Below are 25,408 nucleotides of genomic sequence, written 5' to 3'. Positions count from 1 at the left end.
TTTTTTTTTTTTTTTTTTTTTTTTTGAGACAGAGTCTCGCTCTGTCGCCCAGGCTGGAGTACAGTGGTGCGATCTCCACTGACTGCAAGCTCCGCCTCCCAGGTTCACACCATTCTCCTGTCTCAGCTTCCCGAGTAGCTGGGACTACAGGTGCCCACCACCTCACCCGGCTAGTGTTTTGTATTTTTTTTTTTTTTTTTTTTTTTGAGACGGAGTCTCGCTCTGTCGCCCAGGCTGGAGTGCCGTGGCCGGATCTCAGCTCACTGCAAGCTCCGCCTCCCGGGTTTATGCCATTCTCCTGCCTCAGCCTCCTGAGTAGCTGGGACTACAGGCGCCGCCACCTCGCCTGGCTAGTTTTTTGTATTTTTTTTAGTAGAGACGGGGTTTCACCATGTTAGCCAGGATGGTCTCGATCTCCTGACCTCGTGATCTGCCCGTCTCAGCCTCCCAAAGTGCTGGGATTACAGGCTTGAGCCACCGCGCCCGGCCTTGGTTGTTTTTTTTAGTTTTTGTTTGTCTTTTTTGCCACTTTTTAAAATAAATTTATCAATTTTTTCTTACGGCATCTGTGCCTCCCATGATATTTGGAAAGAAACCTACCCATGTTTATGGTTTCTTCTCCTAAAAGTTCGAGGTATCTTCCAGTGCCATTTGTCTATATACTATCCTGTAAAGAAGGTCAGAGGAAGGTTATTTTCTCCATTTTTGCAATGTGGGAGCCCAGGCTGGAAAGAAGTGAGCACCTTTGCAGTCTCGCTGTGCAGAAGTCAGGAGAGTCCCACTAGAGCATGGGATGTGGCACCTCAAGACATGGTTCCTTGGGAGCCATTCCTCATCTTCCTTGAGTGCACACCTTGCTGCTGGCATTGGAAATTCGCATGTCCACAGCCCTTCAGCACTGAGCCAGGGTCTTTTCCAAACCAAACAGCTTCTTGGTGCCCATTTTTCAATTTCCACCTTAGGATGGCAGCTAAAAATGACTTTGCGGTAGGTGGTTAATTTCTGCTTGTTACTTACTAATAATTATAGCTTTCACTTTGGCACCTCTCATGGTTGAAACCAGTGGCTATTCTTAGATGTGCAAGATCAGATTTTCTGATTTCTGCTGGAAATTTAAGGCTGTAATACTCTCATAAATTCCTTGGCCCTGGCCCGGCCTGGCCCCTTTGCCCAGAATCCTCCCAGGCACCAGAGGTTGCATCAGCAGGGTCAAGGGGTAATCCCATAGCCTTGCCCCATTCGTGACGAGATGAAGACAGCTCCTAGACAGGTGTTGTGTGCAGTCACTGTACAGGGAGCGCCTGTGAGAGGGAACACGACGTCCCTGAGCGTCAAGCCTGTCCAGCTAACGTTTACCACACACTGTGGATGTGTCAGATGCTATTCCAAGGACTTTAATATGTCTTAATTTGTTCAGCCCTCATAATAACCTTATGAGGTATAAATACCCATATTCACCCCATTCCATAGGTGAAGAAACTGAGACACAGCTATCAGGTCACTTGCCTAAAGTTACATGGCTAATGAGTTAGAAAGCCAGAATCTAAATCCAACCAGTGTGGTCCCAGAACCCTAGCTCCAACCCACAGTAGGCACTCAGTTGTCAACACAGTATCATCTAGCATCTCCACGTGCCACAGTAGAGCAAGGCACTGGAGTCCTATGGTTATGAAGACAGACACAGCTCCTGGCCTTCATGGCATTTGCAGATGTGAAACAGAACAATGACAGAAGCACTTAACTCCCTGTGCCGAGTGCTGGGGGGAGCACTGTAGGTCCCTGTGACCCCTCATAACACAAGGGCTCCCCGAACCAGGGGAGCCAGAGGGGGCCTGCACACACTTAGGCAGTGACCTCAAGAGTGACTAGCACCAGGTCAGGGACGATGGAGGCATAGAACAGCACATGGGAAGCCCTGGGGGCAGCCTGAGCTCTGAGTGTTAGAGGAATGCTGGTCCCTGGGGCGTGAACGCTGAGGAGTAAGCAGTAAAGCAGCCAAGGGGAGCCAGGAGAAGGGCCCAGACTCAGGTCATGCCAGCACCCCTGGTAGCCATGGTAAGATCTTTTACTTAATCCTAAAAGCATTGGAAAGCTACAGAGAGACTTGAAGCAGGAGCATGAAAGGACCACTTTCAAAAGATCACTCCAAGCTGGGCACTGCTCAGAAGGCTGAGGTGGGAGGATTGCCTGAGTCCGGCCTGGGCAACATAGCAGGACCCCTCTCTGGAAAAAAACATCACTCCAGCTAAATGTGGAGAATGGGACGGAAGGCAGTCAAAGAGGATGCCGGCAGAGCAGGAAATTGGGAGAATTGGTCCAGGTGGTGGAGGAGAGCAGCTTGGTCTATGTTCTCAATGGAGATGAACAGAAGGGGACCCTGAGATGCCTTCTGAGGTGGAACTGATGGGACTTGTAGGTTGGATGTTGAGGAGTGAAGGAAAAGGATGAATACGGAAGGAAACCTGAGTGTGGGGCTTGAGTCTGTGGATCACTGGTGACACCATTTGCTGCAGTGAGGAAGCCTGGGGAAGAACTGATGAGTTGGGGTCAGGGAGGCAGAGACTTCAGAGTCCAACTTGAGCTTGGAAGCATCAGGTGCCTGAGGACAAGGAAGTCAGGATGCCAGGCAGGCGGCTGGATGTTCCAGTCTACATTTCAGATCTGGGCTGGAAACATGCCTTTAAGAGTTGGGATTTAAAGCCCCCTTTAAAGGCCTAAGCTAGGTGCTAAGACGGCCTAAGAAGAGAATGTAGGTGGAGAAGCGAAAGGGCCAGACTGAGACTGAGCCTCTCCACATTTAAAGCTTGGGGAGCAGCCGGCTGCAGTGGTTCATGCCTGTAATCCCAGCACTTTGGGAGGCTGAGGCAGGTCAATCATCTGAGGTCAGAAGTTCAAGACCAGCCTGGCCAACATGGTGAAACCCCATCTCTACTAAAAGTACAAAAGTAGCCGGGTGCGGTGACGGGCACCTGTAATCCCAGCTACTTGGGAGGCTGAGGCAGGAGAATCACTTGAACCTGGGAGGCGGAGGCCGCAGTGAGCCGAGATCACACCACTGCACTCCAGCCTGGGCAACAAGAGTGAAACTGTGTCTCAAAAAAAGATAAAAAGCTTGAGGAGCAGAGGAAGAGCCACAGCGATTGAAGGGGAGTGGTCGGCAAGGCAGGAGGAAAGCAGTGCAGACGGCATCGCAGCAGCCAGTGGGGCAGGAAGGAGCCCATGCAGGGAAGGCGAGAACCTGGGTCTGACTCACCAGTTACAACGCTGGCCCTGCCGCACACTAGCCATGATACCTGGGCAAGCTATTCCCACTCCCGCTGAGCCTCTGTGTCCTCTGTTAAATGAAGAGCGTTAGGACAACCACATAACATAGCAAACACTAGCAACTACTGAAGTAACGATTTTTAAGGAGGATGTGGCCAGTGGGCAGGCCGCTGAGAGGTTGGGTATGGTAGAGACAAAAGCATTTGCTGGACCTGATGAATGGGAGTATTGGTGATGGTGACAAGACGGCATTTAGTGGCATGGTGGAGATGGATGCCATCTGGTGTGGGTTGCAGAGCAAATGGCAAGTGAGGAAGCTGAGGCACCGAAGGTGCACAGTTCTTCCGAGAAGAATCCCTCTGCAGCAGCAATGAGGGATGTGACGGGGAGCCTGGGGCTTGAAGGGGGCTGAAGCCTGTTGGAGCACGTTGATTGGGTGTGCGGAGCTGCCTGGGGACTCAAGAGGCCGAAGCCCATTGGAGCACGTTGATTTGGTGTGCGGAGCTGCGTGGGGACTGAAGAGGCCGAAGCCCATTGGAGCACGTTGATGGGGTGTGCGGAGCTGCGTGGGGACTGAAGAGGCTGAAGCCCATTGGAGCACGTTGATTGCCAACAGGGATGATCAGGTAAAAATGAGGCCCTCGGCATCCAGAAGAGAGGGGGGATGTGTGGAGGTGAAATGAATTCCTCCAGCAAGAGTGTGATGGGGTCCAGACCACAGGCAGAGGGGTTGGCTCTCAGCGACAATGGCAGAAGAGACGCAGAGTGGATGGAACAGAGGACACAGAGGAGTTGTCAGTTTGGTGGCCAGAAGAGGCTTGGGGTCCACTTGGCTGGCTTCTGACTTCTCTCTGAATGATTTGTCAAGGCAGCTGCGGGGAAGGGTCAGGAGTCAGAACAGCGGGGCTGAAGCCAGGAAGGTCTAGTGCCTGTCACTGCTGTGGCTAGGGGAGGAGGAGCTCGTCCTGCTGTGCCATGGAGCCCCTGAAGAAGGGATCCCTCTTGACAAACTGACATAGCCAGACGCAGACTCAGAGACTAATGGCAGTTGCACAGCCCCACCCTGGCAAAGACATTCGGCTGGGCGCTCAGTGAGGCTAGAGCCTGGGCTCTGCTCAATTTCGGGATTTCAGGTCCCAGCATGGAGCCTGGCCCAGAGAAGCCCATGGTAGGACGGCACCTGGAGACAAAATCACTTCCTCCTTTCACTTGCTAACCCTCCTCAGACAAAGAAAGAATCAAGGCTAAGTCTAGTGAGAGCCGGCAAAGCTGAAGGCCTCTCTAGGCCTTGAGGGTTTGGAAGGGTAACAGGAGACCCATCAGGACACAGGATCCCTTTCTGCTTGGCCCTCGTGCTGATTTTTATATGAAGAAGGTGGGCTCCAGGAGCACCCTCTGTGCTAGCAGACACCCTGCGATCAGTTGGGACCCCTCTGCCCTCCACAGCATCTCTCCTTAGCGGGGCAGGGTTGGGGTAAAGGACATGGTTTGGAGGGGTCAGGGAGCCCGCTGGCTTGAGCTGCGAGGTCGGAAGGTACCTACTGCCGTGGGTCCTCTCCGTCACATTTCTCTGCCAGGCGCAGGTGAGGTAGAAGACCTTGGGGCATTCTGAGGGCTGCCTCCAGCCTAGACTGCTCCTTTGTGTGCGTTTCCGAAAGATGTCCCTTCTGAGTAGACTAAGCCCCCAGAGGGAGCAGCCTTGGCTAGTGGAGGACGCCTTGGTGAGAAGGAAAGGGCTCCCTTGCATTCCTCGGGGCTGGTGCAGCCCTGTCCAGGCACACACAGCCTGCAGTGGGGCCCAGGCTGGTTGTCAGCCCCTCAGCCCGGTGTCTGTGTACACCCTGCACGGCCAAGCCCAGGGCAAGCCCCTTGCAGCTGACATGAAGCAGGGGCTTGATAAGCATTTGATGAATGAATGAATGAATGAATGAATGAATGAATGAATGAGGAAACTAGACCTTCGTGAGCTTCTGGGTGCATCTAGCACTAGGTCCTCCAGCCAGGAACACCACTTCACGTTGAGAAAGAAACCTTCACAGTGTGGCTCAGCCCTTTTCGGATCACATCTCGAGTCTGGTTCAGCAAACCGTTCCAGGGATCCCTCTGCGCGAGGCAGAGTTAGGGTGCGAGGAAGGAACAGGCTTGACCCAGCCCTCCAGGAGGGTCAGCACAGTTGTGGCTCACTGCGACAGGACAGATGGGGCTGAGGGTTGTCCCGGGGCACACACAGGGTGGAGGAAGAAGGGGAGGGTGAAAAGTGCTTGCCCTGGGTTTCTGGGGGGTCCTGGGCAGAGGGAAGCTGAAAGGCATTTGGGGTAAAAGGGGAGGTTGGAAAGGTGGCAGGGCCCTAACTTTGAATGCCAAGCAAAAGCATTTGGGTTCTGTTCATGCCAAATAAGCTTTGTACACGGTGGGGAGATTTTATCCACAGCATTTTTCATAGTAACCCAATAGCAGGGACCAACCAAGAGGTTCCTAAGAGGACATTCAGAGCTCATGGAGCTCTCAAAATGAGGTAGGAAGTGTCCACGCCCCTTACCTTTGGTGAGAGGCAGTCAGCCACCAGCAGCCAGGACAGAATGTCTGTCCCTGGAACCTCTTCAGAGAGTGACCTTCCAGACCCTGCCCTGCAGCTGGAGCGCCGACCTTGCGCTGAAGAGTATTTTCTCGCTTTCTTGTTGCAGCTGATGGCGTTGAGTTCTTGTTGGCAACTGATGGCATTGAGTTCCCAGAGCCTGCTTCGCTGTGCTTCTGTTCCTTTGGTACCAGTTCTTGTATCTCTTAATAAGCTCACAAGGCCCTTTATTTATTTTTTAAATTGAATTTACTCCTTGGTGAAAGGAACAGGGAGATTTCATTTGCTGTTGCTTCCCTGGCCTTCACCTGTCTTCATTGACCTGTGCCACAGAAATGGCTGCCCTGCTCTGACCACACCCAGCATTCATTAATCTGCAGACTTTTCTTAAGCACCTACTAAGTTGTGTCCTAGGGGACCGGCCTCTAGATCCTCTGCTGAGGGATACAGAGATGAGTGTGGCTAGGAGTTGTCTATAGTTGAGTGAGAAAGCCATATTGTTTCTATGTGGGGGGCTTTGGGAAAGTATAAATTATATTCTTTTCTTCCTGAGTTCCAAACCAATGAAGAGAAGGGAGGCAGATGGAGATCAGATCCCAAGCTCTGCTACTGGGGAGGCTGGCTGAAAAATGTGGTCCTTGTTTGGGCTGTGGATTCCCAGGAAAGAAGGCTTTTCAAGTAGTGCAGGTTCATAATCAATACTTGTGGCCTCGTTCTATCCTAGAGGCCCAGCCACATGCCTAGGCAAGAAGGCTACATCCTGGGGTGATCTCAGGGGTGGTGGGAAACCTTAGTAATCCTTTCCTTTTCCTGTCCAACTCCATCTCACACTACCTGGTTGGTGTCTGAAACCCCACCACTAAAACTTCGTTCCTGAAGCCTGAGTGTAATTTCCTCTTAGAGAGGGAATGCCTATCGCCCGAAATAGACCTGCTGCAAGGCTCAGATAAGTCCAGTTATCTCTTTGCACCTCAGCTTCCTCACCCTGCGGTCTCCAAGAGGGCTTAGGCTTGACTAAGAGTTACCCTCACCATTCGTGACTCGCTTTGGGCTCCAGGCTTCCTGGTGAATGGAAGTTGCTGTAGGAAACCCATGGCACTGGTATAAGGCGTGTGCTCCCGACGGAAAATGCTCAGCCTAGGGTTGATCTCTTGGCACGGCCTTGTCTTGATCCCTGCCACTCTTGTGTTGTCTGATGCCTGCCACCGCTCTGGGAGAGCTGTGCGCCAGGCGCAGGCCCGCCACCTGACAGGTGGACAGGCCCAGAGAAGGTGACCGACTTGCCCAAGGCCACACACGAGGCCCAGGGCCAAGAACCAAGTCCTCCATGTTCTCATGACACTGTGGCTTACAAATCGGAAACCCTAGTGTTCCCAGTGATGCCTCGGAGGCAGAGATGGGGGCAAACAAGAGGTAGCCACACTGCCCACTCTTAGGAGTCTTTTGTATCCTGGGGTAAGATCTCTTTGGAAGAAACAGCCTCCACTGGTGAAAATGGTTTGAAAATTGCTGCAGGACATTGTGCCTTCAGTCCTTCCTTTTGAGCTGAAAACGGAGGGATTTGGGAGCAACCCTAGGCTGTGCATTTTCCTGCCACATCTGTCAGGGTCACAGGCCTTATCAGAGCCGTAGGTTTCCTCTAGCAACTTCCACAGCACTGAAAAGTGCCGTGGGGCCTGGATTCTTTCCCTTACTGTCTTGATCCTGACTTGGTTCCGTCTGCGTCTCCCATTTCCCCATCACTGACCTTTCTGCATCAGACCTGAGGCTTATGCAGGCTCACTGACCAGTGAGATACTTGGAATCACATTTGGTCTCACGGAGGACCCCTGGAGAGCAGAATGACATGCACACAGTCTTACTGGCATTTACCACTTTCCCCGCGTTGATTCTTCTTCTGGACACATTCATCCCTGCTCTCCCATGTCGGCCTTTGTTCATAATGCTCTAAGTGGGAGAGGCTGGGCGGCCTCACCAGCCCACAGCATCTCCAGGACTGGGATCTTGGAAGTGAATTCACTCCCAGCTTGTCAGCGAGGCAGGAGCCAGGCGTGCAATGAGAGAGATGCTCTGTCCTGCTCCCCCGTGTTGCTGCCACGCTCGAGAACCCAAAACTGCAGTGGGCACATCTTCAACTCTTGGGTGAGGGCGTCGAGGGAATTGTGTTCCTGAAAGGCATCAGATAGCCCGACGGTGTCATTAGGAGGGTGTTTGTCTCCCAGAAGGGAGAGATTTTGCCTGGTCCAAACTAAAGGACAGAGAAATGTCTTCTTTGTCCCTGTAGAGTCCCCTGTGTGTACAGAAGTTCAGGAGGTACCTTCTGAGTTGAGTCTCCTGAGATCAGGAGCAGGTGTGGCTGGGCGCTCACCTTCAGGGCTCAGTGCATGGTGCTGGCATTGCCCGAGTTTCTGTGTCTGCAGGAGTCACCCAGTATGCCCCTCCACAAGCCCCTAAGCCCCGTCATCTCTGGTGAGGAGGGACTGGCACGCGCAAGGACAGACAGAAGGTACTGGGTGCATCTGGGCCAGGCGAGGCCCGCTTTTTCCAGGGCCTTCCCTTGGGGAGAGAAGGCCTGGGGAGTCAGTCATTGGTGCAAATATCATCACCAGGGAAGTGAGGTGTTCGAGGGAGGGACTGGCCAGGCTGATTGAGGTCAAAGGTCAGCGGCATTGCCACTAACCACAGCCATGAGATATACACCAGCCATTTCCCCGCCCCCAGGCCTGAAGCTGGGAGCCAGAAAGGTGGATCTGCCCCAGCACCTGCCCTGGGAGTGTACTATCCCAGGCATACCCACGACCTCACAAAAATACTTACAGGGACCCGGCTATCAGGAGCTGCAGAGGCTGGGCTTTCCTTTCGGCTGAGGCGGGTGGTCAAAGAGCTCCCTGGGATGGCGGGATCCATCTGGGCCCTGAACGAGGCTAGAGTGATGGCTTTACAGGCAAAAGCCACAGAATCGACGGGAGATGGGGACACCCACTGTGTGTGAAGCAGCAGCACTAGCAAGGCCAGAGCCCGGGGGTTCGGGGAGGCGGTAGGAAGCAGATAAGAGCAGTGCGCCCGGCTCCCAAGGCCTGCAAAGGAGTCGGATATCACCCTGGGCCAGAGGAGATGCTATTCTCTGTGGGGGCTGCAAGCATAGGTTCTCAGCCAGGTGACTGGGGTTCTAATCCCAGCTCTGCCTCCGGTTTGCCCTGAGAACTCAGGCAGGGTATTTACACTTTCTGCACCTCAGTTTCGTCATCTGGACAATGGGGATAGAATAATAGTACCTACTGGATCACCATGCAGATAAAATGAGAACTGAGAAGGCCTCCAGGAACAAAGCACATGTTTAATGAACGTTGGCTACTATTATTGTTAGTTACCATTCATTTACCATTCATCCATTCAGCGATTCAGTGAGCTCTGACTATGTGCCAGGTACTGTTCTAGTCCCTGGGGACACAGCAGTGGGCAGCACAGACACCATCCCTGCCCTCATGTCGCTTACAGCCCACGTTCCAGTGAGTGCACACAGATGGAAAATCAGAGTCCAGGGCCTCGGCCTGGCTGCCTACTGGGCAGGCGTAGAAGCCACAAGCCCCAGGGCAGAAGGGGTTCGGAGCAGGTGGCTGCTGCCCCAGAGGCTGGCCTCAGGGTTAACCTGGCAGCAGCTGTGGATGACAGGCTCATGGCCAGGGCAGGAGGCAGGGAGGGGAGTCTCTGCATAATTGAGTCTGTTTCCAAAGTGGGCTCCAGGAGATGACATGGTAAGGTGCACAAAGAAAATAGTAAAACTTTCTTTCTACTTTATTTTGTTGTTGTTGTTTTGTTTTGTTTTTTGAGACGGAGCCTTGCTCTGTCACCCAGGCTGGAGTGCAGTGGTGTGATCTTGGCTCACTGCAACCTCCACCTCCCAGGTTCAAGTGATTCTCCTGCCTCAGCCTCCCTAGTAGTTGGGATTACAGGTGCGCAACACCACACCCGGCTAATTTTTTGTGTTTTTGGTAGAGATGGGGTTTCACCATGTTGGCCAGGCTGGTTTTGAACTCCTGACCTCAAGCTATCTGCCCACCTTGACCTCCCTAAGTGCTAGGATTGATTACAGGCGCAAGCCACCACACCCTGCCTAAACTTTCTTTTTTATTTTTGTTCTTTTAACATTTCTATTTTGTGTGCTGTTGTGGATTATATGACATGTAATATATTAATTCATACAAACATACACATAACTGGGAGATAGGGGTGCAAACCTCTTTTACTGCAGGGTATGCCAGTGGTCAAGGCAAGAGTGCTGAGGAAGGGTCTGGCCTGCAGGTGAGAGAAGGGGTCTGTGAGCCCCGACAGAGCAGGTGGCCCCTACGTGAGGCTCTGGGCTGCAAACTTGACCATGTGGCCTTGCTGACCCTGGAGAGGGGTGAGGGGCAATTCAGATGTCCCTGAAGCCTCAGGCCCAGCTGACTAGAAAGATGGTGGTGCCTCCATTGGCAAGACCTCAGGAGAAGAGGCCCTGGGGCCAGGTGACGCATTCCCCCTGGATATTTGACAGGTGTGCACCTGGGAGGCAGGGAGGCTGCCCTTGGAAACACTCAAAAGGGCTCTTCAGGGAGGCCAGGGCTGCAGAGGGGTTTGGCTCCACGTAGAGGTGAGAGAGTTGAGGCCTGGGGTCAGTGGGAGGGTGATTTTCCTGCTTGCTTTAAAAGCGATAGCTTGGCTTATCAAAGGGCTTTGTCACTGTGACACAGATAAGAGTTTTACAGGGTGCACCAACGTTCCCTGGTCAGAGGTGAGCTCAGGGGCCAGGCTGGCGGGGCAGCCATCTTGCATCACGCTGTAAACATGACAGCCACAGCCCACAGCCCCATCATACTTCTTGGCATCAAAAGAGTGGGTCAGAGGGCAGAGCCGTTGCCCTCTGAGGGTCTGTGTGCCTCTGGCCTGCTTGTCCCCATGTGCATTCTGGCCCTTTTTCTATGGGGATCAAAGCCAAGGGTAGGACCAGGCCAGGCTCTGTCCAGACACTGAGGAGCCCCGGGTGGGCCCTGAGGGTGGGTGTCCTCAGAGGTTGGGGCAGGGACCAGGCAGGCCTCACTGCCCCCTGCCTGGTGGTGACCTATGCCTGCCCTGCAAGGCCTGCAACACAAGTGACTCCAGTCCCTGTGTAGGAGTGGGCAGGAGGGGCTGTCGGCAGCAGCCGTTTCCACTCGGAGCAGGGATCCGCTGGCTCCGGGCCCCTCCAGACTCCTATGCGGGAAACATGAACATCAGAGTGGTGGCTGCTCGCAGGGCCTCAGAGGGGCACCAGGAAAGCGTGTGCCGTTGCTCTCTCCTCACAGCTGAAGTCTACATCGGCATCGGGAAGCCTGCAGAAGCCACAGCCTGTACCCAAGAAGCTGCCAACCTCTTCCCAATGTCCCACAACGTCCTCTACATGCGTGGCCAGATTGCCGAGCTCCGGGGCAGTGTGGACGAGGCGCGGCGGTGGTATGAAGAGGCCTTAGCCATCAGCCCCACCCATGTGAAGAGCATGCAGCGACTGGTGAGTCCACGGGCCCGGCTGCGGCCCCCACTCTGGCAGGGGGACAGCCCTTGGAAGCAGCAGGTAGTACATGACCGTCACACCCTCTTCTGCTTCCAAAGGCCCCATGCAGTTGGCTTGCCAGGCTGTCACATGGCCTGAAGCCAGAGAGCACCGTGTCTACCATAGTTTATGCAAATGGCGCCCCCAGAGTTGTCTGTGCATAGCCTCAGCAGCCATATCGGATGTCCTGTTAGGTGCTGTGGTCTCCTGGCCCACAGCCCAAGCCACCCTGTGGCTCTGGATTTGATAAAGACATTCTTGTGGCCGTGGGACTTTGTTGCTGCCATCTCAGCCTCTGCGCTGCTTGCAGTAGCCACCTTCGGGGATTTCCACATCCCGGGGAGACTTCAGGACAAGGATCAGAACACTTTACAAACTGGGAGGCTCTCTTCCCTTAAGGGAGCCTGAGACTCCAGCGTGTCTCTGAGGCTGTTGGCTGGGAGGGAGCATCCTACCAGCGGGAGTGTTTGGCCATGTTGCCCTGAGAGGTGGGAGGCAGATGAGCCACCCCAGTGTCCACGCTGTGTGGGGGTGTGGCAGCACACCACGAGCACACATCTTTCGTCTATAGCCTGGGCCAGAAGCCTGGGGTTGCCCTGCTGCCCCCACCCCTTGCCATGGATCATTCTTGAGAGACCCTGGAGCCAGCCACCTGGCCGTGTCGGTTTCAGTTAGGAGGGGAGACTGCTCGCTCAGGCGGTTCTGTCTGTTAGGAACGTATGCTAGTGCAGCTGCCTCACCAGTCCTCTGTCATCTTCCTGCGAGGGTCTGAATCGAAACTCACAAGTTACCAACGTCGGAGGAGCTTGTGAAAAGCTGTGCCGTGTTCTCCGGGCCTACATGCTGGGCTTTAGTTCTGAATTGTTGTTTCATTTCTAGCAGTAGACATCGCTGATGTCATGAACTGCAGGAAAGAAGAGCCTTTTATTATAAAGCTCAGGGCCCTTTGTGTCTGTACCCATGGAGGCTTAGCACCTATAACCAGGTGGCGGTGTGTGATATAGAAGAGTGTGATATGGAAAGAGACAGGGAGTCTGAGGACACAGTTCTGGTCCCAGCGACATCGACTGCTTGCTCTTTAACCTCAGGAAAGGCCCCTAAGCTCTCAGCACCTCAGTGTCCTTTCTGCAAAATGAAGGCATTTGACTAGACAGGCTGTGCCTGTCCAAGACTAATAGGATGTGGTTTTGTAACTAACAAGTAAAATGTTCCCCGAAGCATCCCAAAGCCTTCATTATCTTGCCATTTCTCATAGTAATGTTGCAAAATGTAGAAGGGGCTGGGCACTGACTGCTGGTTTCCAGCAGAAGAATGCTGACGCACTGGGAATTAGGCCCCGTGGAAAGAGTATCTGCTTATGAGTTACATGTGCACTCGAACTAAGCCCTGGTCCTGACTCCTGGGGAAGCTCGGACTTGTCATGTAACCTTTAGGCGCCTTGGTGTGTTTCGGTGAATTGGCCTCCTACCCCAGTGGGATGTTGAGAAAGAATGAACTGATTTACATGATAATCCTGGCACCTAGTAGGTGCTCATGAAATAGGAAACTGAAGACAGTCATTTTCAGTTTTAAAAAGAAATCAAACCTTACCATAATTACAGCTACTTAATTTTTTTCAACTTCTCTTTGTGAGTTTTCTGTAGCCCCATACAGATTTGTACATAATTTTACATATTATCCAAATGTTAGTCTGTTTGATTAAAACTATTACGTGGCTTTTCATTTTTGTCTCACTATTAGAAGAGGAATTTGTAAAGAGCTTGTCAGGTCTCTGTGCTTTTGCTGAGAGCATCCAGAAGAGGTACAGTCCCCGCCACATCCCAGCCTTTTTATTAAAAAGAGGCTACATGTTTCCATCTCGGGGCCTATGAATCATTCAGGAAAGTATTTCTCGTTCATCCCCAAGGGGAACACATGAGACAAAAGATCAAATAGGAAAATCGCACCAGGAGAGTTTTCTGTTTCACCTGTGGAGCTTTTCAAGACACCTGAGATGCCTGACACATGCCAGGTGCTTTCCTTTCTGAAAGGAGCAAGCAGTTGACCCAGCACGAGGGAGCTGGCGAGTGAGACCAAGGCCGTGGTGAGCCCCGCCTGCGGAGTCCATAAGCAATGACTGAGCCTTACGAGGCTCAGAGACATGAGCTGCTTTGGAGGTCTTGCCAGGAGAGAGGGGTCATCATCATAAACTCTTAAAACCTCTCTCAGTGGATCCTGAGGTGTTGAAAAACCATCCGGAGTGGAGGCAGTTGGAGAAGGGCGGGACTACCGATTTGTCTTGCAGTCAGAAACTTTGCCCAGTGACTGTTCAGTGCGGCTCCCGAAGGTAGTTTGAACACGCCTTCTTGGTGATTTTCTAAATGATGCACCTGGCCTGTGTTCTCCCCAGCCTGCCCCCAAGAGTCCAGCCCACAGCCAGGGGGAGCCCCATGCAGCCAAGGGCGGGTCCCCCTCCCACTGGTGCTGCAGGACCCTCTCGTGCCTGTGGAGGGGCAGCCCCTGGACCCCACAGGCTCTTCAGCCCTGAGACATCACACTCCCTCTCTGTCCTCTTCCCTACAAGCTGCACAGGAAAGCTGTGTTTCTGTGGCCTTGGATAGAGGAAGGGAGGAAAGGGCCTTCGTGTATACCCTAGAGGCCCAGGAGGAGGCCCCAGAGCCAGGCCGGCCTGGGTTAGAATCACAGCTCTGGCTGTCATTCGCTGTGGGGCCTTGGACAGGTTATTCACCCTCTCGGTGCCTCATTTTCCTCAGCTATATAAATGGGGATAATATTTGCACCAATACATCATAGAGACAGATTAAAACCCAAGAACTGACATCTCTTGCTAAGTCACAAAAGGCTCTGTCTCTACCCTCACGGAAGGTGGATTGGTTTGCAAGCCCCTGAGTTAAGAGGAAGGTGTCAGCAGGGAGATGAGAGGCTGTCTTACCAGGTCAAGCCCCAGGGAGGAGGCAGGGCCCCGACCTGTGTGGCAGAGGGCAGCGGAAACAGAGCTGTGTGTTGACAGTTGGCTGGCACGCAGGGAGAGCGGCCAGGGGGGCGGCCAGGGAGGCCAGGGTCAGAAGGTCAAGACTAGAAGGAGTTTAAAGAACAGAGCCCTAGGCAGCATCAAAGAGCCAAACACGGAGGCTCCAAGGGAAGGAGCCAAGTGTGAGGCAGGTCATGGGTCATGGGAGAGGATGGAAAGTGTGCTTGCAGCAGCCCTGATGCTCAGAGAGGAAGGCAAGGAGCTGGCGGACAAGCAGTCAGTGAGGGCTGTTGGGAAGAAGGAAGCCTCGTCTGTGTCACAGGTGGTGGTCAGGTGGCTGATGTGACGGCAGAGAACAGTTATGCCAGGAGTTGTAAGTGGCAGCAGATGCCAGATCACCAACTTGCAGGAGGGCTACGGCTTAAGCAGAAATGCAAACCTGTTAGTGTTGTTAAAAAGCAAGAGTGACTTTAGTATTCATGAACAGTACATCGGAGGACAGACTTGACAAGAGAAATGTAAATTCAACCCCAGAGGAATCGGACGATCTGCTAATAGCTTTAGCCTTCATATATGTGTTTAAATTCATGTGTAGTGAGAAGGGAGCAGAGAAATCATGTGTTTATCAGCAATAATGAGTTAGCACAAGACAAGGGAGGCAGAGATTGCTGAGGATGGGCAGGTATTAAGGGAGCAGCATGCTAGAGGGATAAGGAGTTACCAAGTAATGTTGTTGACAAGGGGAGGAATTCATAGACTGACCAGACTTTTTCCAGAAAATCTAAAGGCATATTTTATATTATTTTGCATAGTGTATAAATTTACATTTATTCGTGTGCTATGTTAAAAAGCCTTTAGCTCCCAGTATGCAAAATGAATTAACGAAACAGAGCAACTTTTTCCAAAGCAGTTATTCCATGTTCTGGGGTGGGGAGAGGAGAGAAGCGTGGCTCATGGTGGACTGAGGAGCAGAGAACCAGCATCCCTGGACGGTCATTCCCAGGCCAAGGACAGAATCACCAGGACAGGGACAGGCTGTGCAAACAGGGACATCTGGTTGCCCTCTGATAATGTCAGCCTGAGCTTTTGAGGGCAAGTGTGAGATTGGAAAGTAAGAAGGGAACAAGGGCTTTCAGGAGAGAGAAGAACATGGAAGGGAGCCAAGGAAGTTGTGTGGAGGGGAGCTGATAAGACCGGGATGGGAAGTATTGCTGGGGAACAAATGCGTGCTGGAGAATATTAGCAGGAGGCTCGGGTCCGCCTCCAGTCCCTTTGACAGGTTGAGAAAAGGTGTGAAGCAGAAGCAGATGGCGGGGGTCAGCCAGGGCTTGGTGGAGTGGACAGCAAGTGGAGTGAAGTGGGGTGAGGCAGCTTTGGAGAGGCCTGTGAGCCAGAGAGGAACTGTGAGCCAGAGAGGGACCATGAGCCAGAGAGGGACCGTGAGCCAGAGAGGGACCGTGAGCAGGAGAGGGATCATGAGCCGGAGAGGGACCGTGAGTCAGAGAGGGACTGTGAGTCAGAGAGGGACCCTGAGCTGGAGAGGGACCGTGAGCCGGAGAGGGACTGTGAGCCGGAGAGGGACCGTGAGCCAGAGAGGGACTGTGCACTGAGAACCATGGAAAGGGCATCAGGGGACAGCAGTGAAATGGAGCTCCCACCGCACAGCGGGGAAGGAGAACTGCTGCATCCACCTGCAGGCTGAGCATTCCCCAGGCCTAGGACAGAGGCCATGATATTTCACAGCCGATGCTGAGAAGTGATGAAATCTAGATTAAAAGCACGAAGGGGCCATCCCCTTAAATGAGGTTTCCAAGACAAGGCTGAGGGCCTGGAAAGGTACAGAAAGCCATCAGCCCTTTGTGAGAAGATAGCAGAGGGGCTGTGTTTCATGCACACTCCCCCCGCCCCCCGCCCCCGCCCCAAGGAAGTAGTGATAAAAGACCACGGTGAAGCTCACCAAGCAGAAGGTGAAAGTGACGGGGAGGAGAGACAGGCGGTGGCTAGGGGCTGGGCCGAGGCAGTTGGCCCAAAGAGTGTGCTGGGGGCCGTGTGCCTCATCTGGAGGGCTTCTAGGGGTGGTGGGTTGGAGTGGAGTGGAGCGTGGGAAGCATTGGGCAGGGAGCTTGGATCAGGAGTGCCGCTTGGTGGAAAACACATTTTCAGGTTACCATAAGGGGTCAATCTAATAATAGAATAAGCTTTTTGTTCCAGGCATGGTGGGCCCAAAAGTGCTCATTTGTCTTCTGTGGACGGATTGTGAGACAAGAAAACCTCTCAGTTCGATCAAGATGGTTGCGGGCTAAAGGTTTCATATACAGGCTGTCTTTGAGGAGTTCCTCTATGATCTTCTGTTTTCTGAAACATCAGAAATCTGGAATAACATCAAATATAAAAACTTGAGGAGTGGTGCTGCCGTTCTATTTCAAGGGACGACATTAGTAGCAGAAGACTTGCAGAGATTGGCTGAGCTGTTTGAAAACTGCATTTTCTTATGAAATACCCGAAGGCACAGCAGATTGATGGTAGGTTTGGGAGACGGCCCCACGATGTGAGGTGCAGTGGATATGTCTTATGGATTATGACTACATGTTCAGTTGTTTTAACAGCTCCAAAGGCTGACTAACGGCACTGCTGACTAACGACACCACTCTGAGAAGGCGGCTCTTCTGAAGTTCAAAGAGGGGCCTGAAGTCGGAACTTTCTTTAAACTGTCTTCCAGCTTACATGCTTGTTTACTGTGTAAAAACATCTCTTCCATTACGCGTGATGAGCTGGAAGAGATGGCAGAGAGGGAAAGAGGTGAGCTTCAGCTTGCCTGGCACTGCTAAATTATAAAACACTGGTGTTTTTCTCTCTCTCCCATCTTTTAAATTGTCCATCTGTTCATTGAGATTTGGGGGAAATTGCTGTCTCCTATTTTCTTATCTTAGCACCATGTTTTCCAGTTTGTGCCCCTGCGGGAGGAGAGATTCAGCATGAAGATGATCTTTCCAGGGCTTCTCCGGAGACTGGCGCTCGGTATCTGTGTGTCTGTGCAGTTTATCCATCAGCCTAGTGAGGGCCACCCAGGATCCAGACAGGCAGGACAGGCTCACGCGTCAGCACATCTACAGTTTTCCCTTGGAGAAACGTCTTCAAGAGACATCTTTTGATCCCTTCTGTTCCTCTGGATAAGGCCCAGGCACAATTAAACTGATGAAATAGACTTGAAATCCCCTTCCCCTTTCAAATGGCCATCTTTAGAGGTGGATCTCTTTCATCCGAAGTATCAGTTTTCTTTCCATACATAGAAAGAATGACTGGCAGGAAACAAAACTTCATGACAGTCTAGTGAGAAGGCTCTTTCATCTGTTCATTGTATTTTGTTTTCTTTCATAATTAAAAAATGCTTTCCAAATTGAGGAGAATAACTGTTTTTTCCTCTAGAGCAAGGCGTATGAAGTATTTAGTGCCCAGCCTTCCGATGCTTGTTGAGAGGACCTGAAAAGTGCACAGGCCCTCATTTCTCTATTCCCTTTACTCGGTATTACTGCAGTTCCAACTCACAGTGCCGAGGACAAAGTAGTGCCTCCTACTGGATGCCTCCTACTGGACACTTCGTCTTCAGTCTTTGCTCTGTCTTCTGTCCAGTGACACACACTCCTCGATAGCTTCTTGATAGTTTTAGCCTCTTCGATAGCTGTGTGAAGCTCTTTCAACAATTATTGATACTTGGCATAAGGATAACTTTTCTCTACAAAGAACTTTGAAGCCTCATATGCCATGTCTGCTATGTGTGCTCTCCTAGTACACAGTGAGAAGGGACTTTCTTGTTTACTAATGGGGACCCTGCTCTTGGTGACCTGCCCCAGGTCACTTGTAAGTTAGGAGCAGAAGCAGAACAAGAAAGTCGTGAGATTGTATGTTGGTGTGGTCCCTTAGGAGTCCAGAGCTTCAGTGACAGGACGGTGTAAAGATCAGGAGCACGGTGCTGGCGCCAGCTGCCTGGATTCCAGTCCCAGCTGTGTCGCTTACTAACTGCGTACCCTGAGATAAGTCCCTTCATCTCTCTGTGCTTCCATTTTTCTCGACAGTGAAATGGGGGTAATAACAGTGCCCGATGGTGTTGCCGTGTGGGTTAAAGGAGTTAGCAGGGTGCCTCGCACTCCGCAAATATCAGCTCTGAGGGTCGCTGTCATTCTCTGTAATCCAGGTCGCGCCTGGGCTGGGAGCTCCTTTGTGTCTGTTTGACAGTGAGTCATCTCCTGGCCCCGTGGAGCTTCCCTTTCTGCACCAGCGTGACTGACTTTCACTGGTTGAAGGAGCCGAAATGAGAATATATCTCGGCGCGTGGTCGGCCGCAAGCACGACGCTTCACTTTTGAGTGTGACTTTGCTGCCTGTTTCTGCCGAGCCAGGGCCCGGGTTTTTGAGGTGGGAAAGGGTGGGAGAGTGCATTGGTGGAGGCCCCTGGGGTGGTTTGTTCCCAGGCGGAGATAGAAAGCGTTGCTTCTGGTGGGTCTCAGAGGGCCTGAACTAGGCCTCCCTGCTCAGGAGAGATGGTCCCTTCCCATGGCCAGGGTGAGAGCGGGTCCCCAGCCTGGAGGGCAGCCTGGCTCAAGTGTCTCCTCCTCCGAGAAGCCTTTCTCGACCACCACCACCCCCCCATAGAGGGGTCCTCAGCCCCTGACTTTCCTCTCTTGAAGCCCTGGGTGAACCAACAGGGAAGTCTTTGGTTGCAGATCTGCCTTTGACTGGGAGCTCCTCAAGGGGAGGCCCCATGCCTGAGGCAGCTCAGTGACCTGCACTGGCCAGGTGTGGGGCAGGTGGTGAGCAGGGGTGGGGGGCAGGAGAGAGGAGAGCAACACCCGTAAGCAGACCAGTCAGGTGTCCTGATCCCATCTTCCAGACAAGAGGCCCCCAGAGTACCAAGTGGCTTCCCTTACATGGATTTTAAGCAGAGGTCGTCAGAAGTAGCTGTTTCTCTCCAGCCAGGGCTCCTGCCTTGGTGCAGGCTTTGAGTGTTTGCTGGCTTGGTCTTGGCACAGCCTTTGCTTACCATGAGTGTGGGAAATGACTTTGAGGCAGGATTGGATGATGCAGCCATGTGATTTGACATGAGACCACGAGGCTTGGTCAGCCTGATTAATGGAACCTTCTAGCACAGTGGGATGTCAGTGTATTACAAGCCGGACCGCATGGAGGCCCAGTTAGGCTGTAAGTGGGACTCTCACTCAGTGTGCTGGGCCCAGCCAGGTCCCCAGGCTGATCTGCAGTGCTCGCTCTGGGGCTGAACACGGGAAAAGGCTGGGGGAGAGCCTGTGCTTGAGGGCCCTTGGTGGAGGCGGTCACCACCATCCCCGAGTTCATACACTCAGCCCTGTTGTCCCCAAGCACACTCTTCCTTGTCAGACTCTGTACCCCATTTGGGAGGCATGGGCATCACTATCCTTTCACAGGGACTGCTGTGGAACAGTGCCCTGCTGGAGCCTGCAGAGTCTCCCCTGGCCACATGCGTGTTCCTGGCTGCTTGCTGTCTGTCCACATGAGCAATGACAGCTGAGAGAGGCTCAGGGGGCAGGCACCTGCCTGAGGGCAGTGATGTCCCTGTGTAGGCATGTCCAGGCGCAGTCGTGTCCAGGCGCAGGCGTGTGCAGGCGCAGGCATGTCCAGGCGTAGGCGTGTCCAGGCTCAGGTGTGTGTGTCCAGGCACAGTAATGTCTGGGCACAGGCGTGTCCAGGTGCAGGCATGTCCAGGCGCAGGCGTGTGCAGACGCAGGCGTGTGCAGGCGCAGGAGTGTCCAGGCACAGGTGTGTCCAGGCTCAGGTGTCTGTTGGCTTCACAGGACTCCAAGGCCTGGCCCTTCTGTTCTCTCAGTTCACTCGGAGAGGATCCCCCTCTGAGAAACAGATTCACACTAATCACGCTCTTGACAGACTGAGTTCCCAACCAGAAACCAAAATGATGATTTATAAGGATTTGCACTTTTCCTGGGCCAGACCCCCTGTGCTGTCTCTCACCCTCCTCCCCAGAGGAGTTTGCCCTCTAGGCTAGATCTCAGGCCCCAAGGCCTGACGCTGAAGCTGAAACAGCCACCCCGGGTGGTCTGGGGCACCGAGTCCAGCATGCTGACATGACAGATGCCAAGAGATGGGGGCCACACAGGTCCAGACAGCAGCACCCCCTCTGCTGTGGGAAGCCCCTTTCTGGGGCCCAAATTCACCACCATCACTTAGCCCTTCAGCCCAGAGCTTCCCTGCCAGCATCCCAGGGTTACAGATGAACAAAGAAAGGCACAGCCTCAGCCCTTGGGAGCGCCAGGGAACAAGACAGGGGCCGTGGGGACTCGTCACCCTGCCAGGGAAAGGGACAGGGGCTGTGGGGCTTCGTCACCCTGCCAGGGAATGGGACAGTGGGCCATGGGGGCTCATCACCCTGGCCTAGGGCCAATCTGATCCTCTCACCCCTCTATCATTTTCTGCTTGAGGGGAAAAAAAAAACAAGCCCAGATACCCAAGCCCTCCTCCCTCAAGTCAGATGAATTCTCAGCTAGTGGAGTTTCTATTAGTCACTCCCCAGTCGTCTGTTGGGACACACTCTCGTCCCTGGATGGTGACTTGGGACACAGCCTCAGCCCTGCGTATGGCACTGCCCTCTGTAGACTGTGATCACGGTGTCCGTGCAAGGCAGGATCTTCCTCCCCTCCTGGTCCAGGGAGAGCAAGCTTCTTCTGTTGCCTCCACCCTTACCTCAAACCTAGATGAAAGCAGCCTCCCCTGCTTTCCACAGCACCAAGGCCTTTTCATGGCTTTCACCACTGCCTTAGGAGGGTGGGCTCCTCCAGGGAGGAGATACGGAGACCACGCGGGTCTCACTGGGTTTGCAGTGCCTGCCACTTTGTCTTTGAGGCTGCAGGTGACAGCGGTGGCAATAACCAATTAAAGATGAGCCTATCAGATCCCATCAGAGGGGCAAACCCAGTGGAGAGGACTGAGTCGGGGGAGGTACTGGTGGAACAGATGTGAGGTGAGAACCAGGTGATTGAAAGTTTTCTTATGATGTAAGCTATTTCCTCACATCCTTTTGAAACTGCACTTTTTTAGCTTAAAACATTTTCTCCTTGTTGAGCATCTGTGTCCTCCTTGGAGTAAAAGGAATGTCACTGGGAGTGAGAACCTCTGCCATCCATCCACATGACTCCTGTTTGGTGACTTGCCCACCTCTCCCCAGCAACCCTCCCGCTCAAAACAACATCACTTGGCACAGGGATAGTCTCTGCAGACATTTTCTGCTCGGTGCTTGGATTTCTCCTACCACTGCAGCGTTTTTTTCAGTGCTGGCCAGGGAGGCATGGCATCAGGCCACCCTGTCCTCACCGAGGACTAAAGCCACAGACCCAGAAGATTCATGGGCCCAGGGCAGGCTCTGAAACGCAAGCATGCGGTGCCTTTTGTCACTAGGCATTCCTTTGCTTCAGCTTAAGGAAAAAATGAATGCTGTGTTTATTTCTGTTTTCTGTCTTGGAATCTTAGATGACTAATTACAGTTCAGTCTCTCATTAGTAATTATGATCTAAAATCATTTAAAATCTGACATACTCTAGCCAAACCATTTATTCTTGGAAATTCTGCCCCGTTATTTCAGTGTGATTTGACATTGAGGTTCCACCGCCTTCCTGCTTTGCTCCCCAGCTTGGATCAGGCCTTTTGTTTTCACTTCTGTGCATTGTTCAGTGTTCTCAGATACTGGTCCCAAATTCCCACTCCTTACTTCCCACCTCCCTGGATTTTAGCCCTGCTGCTGCCTTTGATTCCTCAGCCACCCCCCTCGCCCACACCCCCTGCCTCTGAACTCAGCCAGAGGGGATGGCTGTCACTCAGAATGTGAAATTCTGGGCCAACTGGGCCTGCTGCTTCCAGGCCATCTTGGGCCTGAATTGCTTTCCCACCATTTGGTGCTGGTCCCAGAGACTCCCCATTGAGGGCTCAGGGGCTCTCTTTGGGTGGTGTCAACCCTGCGTGTGGTCTGGACCTTCACACTGAGTTTAAATCGCTGAGCCCAAAGGTCTAGGGAGAATATCCTGTAAGAAGTCTCTCCCAACATCAAGGTTGCAGATGGAAACCTTTGGACCTGACACTCACCAGAGAGTTAAAGGCGTTGCAGACTGAGAATCCCATTGAAATGACCTAATCCAATCACCCCCTTTTACAGATGGGGAAGCAGAGGCCAGAGAGGGGAAGGGACTCACCAAGGGCACAGAGCAGTGGGTGGCCAACCCACCAGGAATCCTGACTCCATCACTTTTGAAGGTTTCATGTCCAATCTTCCTATCTGTAAAATGGGAGACTAGCACCTGCCTTCTTGAGATGGGAGTGGGGATGGAGGTAAAAGAGATCGGCTCTCTGAACTCCTGCAGGGCCAGTGCTGCCCTGGAGAACTTTGTCTCCACTCCAATGGATGGGTGGAATTTCTCACTGTTCCCTGAGGCTCAGACGGCCCCAGCTCTGGGTCTCAGTGGTCATGCAGCATCCACGGAGCTTGACACCTTTCTCTTTTGCTCTCCACTAGAAAGAAGTCTGTGTGTCTCCTCTTGCCCCTTACCTGCCTAGATATGTCTCTCCCCACTATGTAGCATGCCTGCACTCACGGCTGTCCTGAGCCCAGCATGTGCCTGAGTTGCCAGCCTCCGCATCGATAGACGAGCTCATTTGGATACAGAGAAGTTTCCAGGTTAGCTTTTGGCACTCATGTTGCCAAGGTGGGATTGCTTAGGAGGAAGGAAGACAGATCTACCAAGAATCACCCAGTCTCAAACCCTCAGGCTCTTGGGGAGTGCTGACCTGGAGCCAAGGCAGGCCTCTCTCCCCTGCACAGATCCACGAATGCCTGCTCTGGGCCCTGTGGATCCTGGGCCTGCGCTTCCAAGCCCCACCCCCCTTTCAACCTGATGAGCGCAGCTGACCAAGGAATGAGAGTGCAAGTGTGTGAAGCTCCACCCAGAGCGCTTGGTCTAGGGGCAGGAGGTGGCCTTGCCTGTTACCTGGCTCCCCGAGGCCTCAGCAATCTCCTGGGGAAAGGAGAGAATGGACCAAACCAGCCAAGGTCTGAGGGCTCCAATGTCCAGAACACTCCAAGTCTCTGAGAGCTTTGGAAAAACCCTTAGAGAACTCCTTAGCTAAAGGGAGCCTCTGCCAGGGTTCCTGGGCTCTAGACCACTTTGCCCCAGTAGGAAATTCTCCTCCCCATGGGCCTTGCCTATTTTACTGCCCACCACGTTCACTGATGAACAACACGTGATCTCTCCCTTCCCTCCTCCAGTTGGCTTCCTCCCTTTTCTCATCTGCGTGGTATTTATATAACAACTGTCTCTTAAAATACCTTTCCAGGTGTTAGTGTTTTGGTTCTTTTTTTTTTTTTTTTTTTTTTTTTTTTTTTTTTTTTTTTTTTTTGAGTCTTTCAGAACATCAACTAGTTGGTCACCCCAAGGGCTTGCAAAGGAAGAAGGTACAGGCACAGACACACCTTGTCTTACTGCCCTTCGCCTTATTACACTTTGCAGACACTCATTTTTTACTAAATGAGGATTTGTGGCAACCTTACATTGAGAAAATCTACCAGTGCCTGTTTTTTGTTTTTTTTTTTTTGTGGAGACGGAGTTTCACTTTTGTTCCCCAGGCTGGAATGCCATGGCACGATCTTGGCTCACTGCAACCTCTGCCTCCCGGGTTCAAGCGATTCTCCTGCCTCAGCCTCCCAAGTAGCTGGGCGCCTGCCACCACGCCTGGCTAGTTTTTGCATTTTTAGTAGAGACAGGGTTTCCCCATGTTGGCCAGGCTGGTCTCGAACTCCTGACCTCAGGTGATCTGCTCACCTCAGCCTCCCAAGGCGCTGGGATTACAGGCGTGAGCCACCGTGCCTGGCCTGTCAGTGCCATTTTTCCAACAGGACGTGCTCACTGTGTCTCTCTGTGTCACACTTTGGAAATTCTCACGAGATTTTACATTCTTTTATTATTATTACATCTGTTGTGGTGATCTTTGATGTTACTATTGTAATTGTTTGGGGGCACCATGAACCACACCCATATAAGACAGCGAACTTAACAAATGTGGTCCTGACTGCTATACTGGCCAGCTGTTCCCCCACCTTTTTCCCTCTCCTTGGACCTCCCTATTCCCTGAGGCACAATAATATTGAAATGAGGACAATAAATAACCTTACACTTTAAATCAAAAGCTAGAAATGAGTGAGGAAGACATGTCAAAAGCTGAGACAGGCCAGAAGCGAGGCCTCTTGCACCAATCAGCCAAGTTGTGAATACAAAGGAAAAGTTGTTCAAGGAAATTAAAAGTGCTATTCCAGTGAATACTCGAATGATAAGAAAGCAAAACAGCCTTATTGCTGATAGGGAGAAAGTTTGAGTGGTCTGGATAGAAGATCAGACCAGCCACAATATTCCCTTAAGCCAAAGCCTAATCCAGAACAAGTTCCCAGCTCTCTTCAGTCCTCTGAAGGCTGAGAGAGGGGAGGAATCCACAGAAGAAAAGTTGGAAGCTAGCAGAGATTGGTTCATGAGGTTTAAGAAGCTGGCTCAGTAACAGAAAAGTGCAATGTGAAACAACAAGTGCAGATAGAGGACTTGGAACCAACCCAAATGTCCATCAATGACGGACTGGATTAAGAAAATGTGGCACATATACACCATGGAATACTATGCAGCCATGAAAAGGACGAGTTCATGTCCTTTGTAGGGACATGGATGCAGCTGGAAACCATCATTCTCAGCAAACTATCACAAGAACAGAAAACCAAACACCACATGTTCTCACTCATAGGTAGGAAGTGAACAATGAGTACACTTGGACACAGGAAGGGGAACATCACACACTGGGGCCTATTGTGGGGTGGGGGGAGGGGGGAGGGATAGCATTAGGAGATATACCTAATGTAAATGAGTTAATGGGTGCAGCACACCAACATGGCACATGTATACATATGTAACAAACCTGCACGTTGTGCACATGTACCCTAGAACATAAAGTATAATTTTAAA

The 25,408-nt window shown here is 52.3% G+C and overlaps 1 protein-coding gene across 9 annotated transcripts in view; it reads left to right on the top strand.

Annotated features, from left to right (window-relative positions):
* TTC7B (tetratricopeptide repeat domain 7B) overlaps window positions 1–25,408 on the top strand; it is a 258,957-nt gene that overhangs the window by 206,683 nt on the left and 26,866 nt on the right. For 7 of the 9 annotated variants that reach the window (XM_017882310.1, XM_017882309.1, XM_017882306.1 and 4 more), the window contains one exon: window positions 11,161–11,363. The exons of the other annotated variants lie outside the window; for them this stretch is intronic. In XM_017882310.1, the coding sequence (XP_017737799.1) occupies window positions 11,161–11,363 (203 nt within the window). The remainder of the gene's footprint in view (window positions 1–11,160; window positions 11,364–25,408) is intronic. 9 annotated transcript variants of the gene reach the window in all.

Source organism: Rhinopithecus bieti, unplaced genomic scaffold, assembly GCF_001698545.2.
Source record: "Rhinopithecus bieti isolate Rb0 unplaced genomic scaffold, ASM169854v2 scaffold_12086, whole genome shotgun sequence".
NCBI lineage: Eukaryota > Metazoa > Chordata > Mammalia > Primates > Cercopithecidae > Rhinopithecus > Rhinopithecus bieti.
Note: the sequence above shows the minus strand (reverse complement) of the source record. Positions and strands in the feature narration are given on the sequence as shown.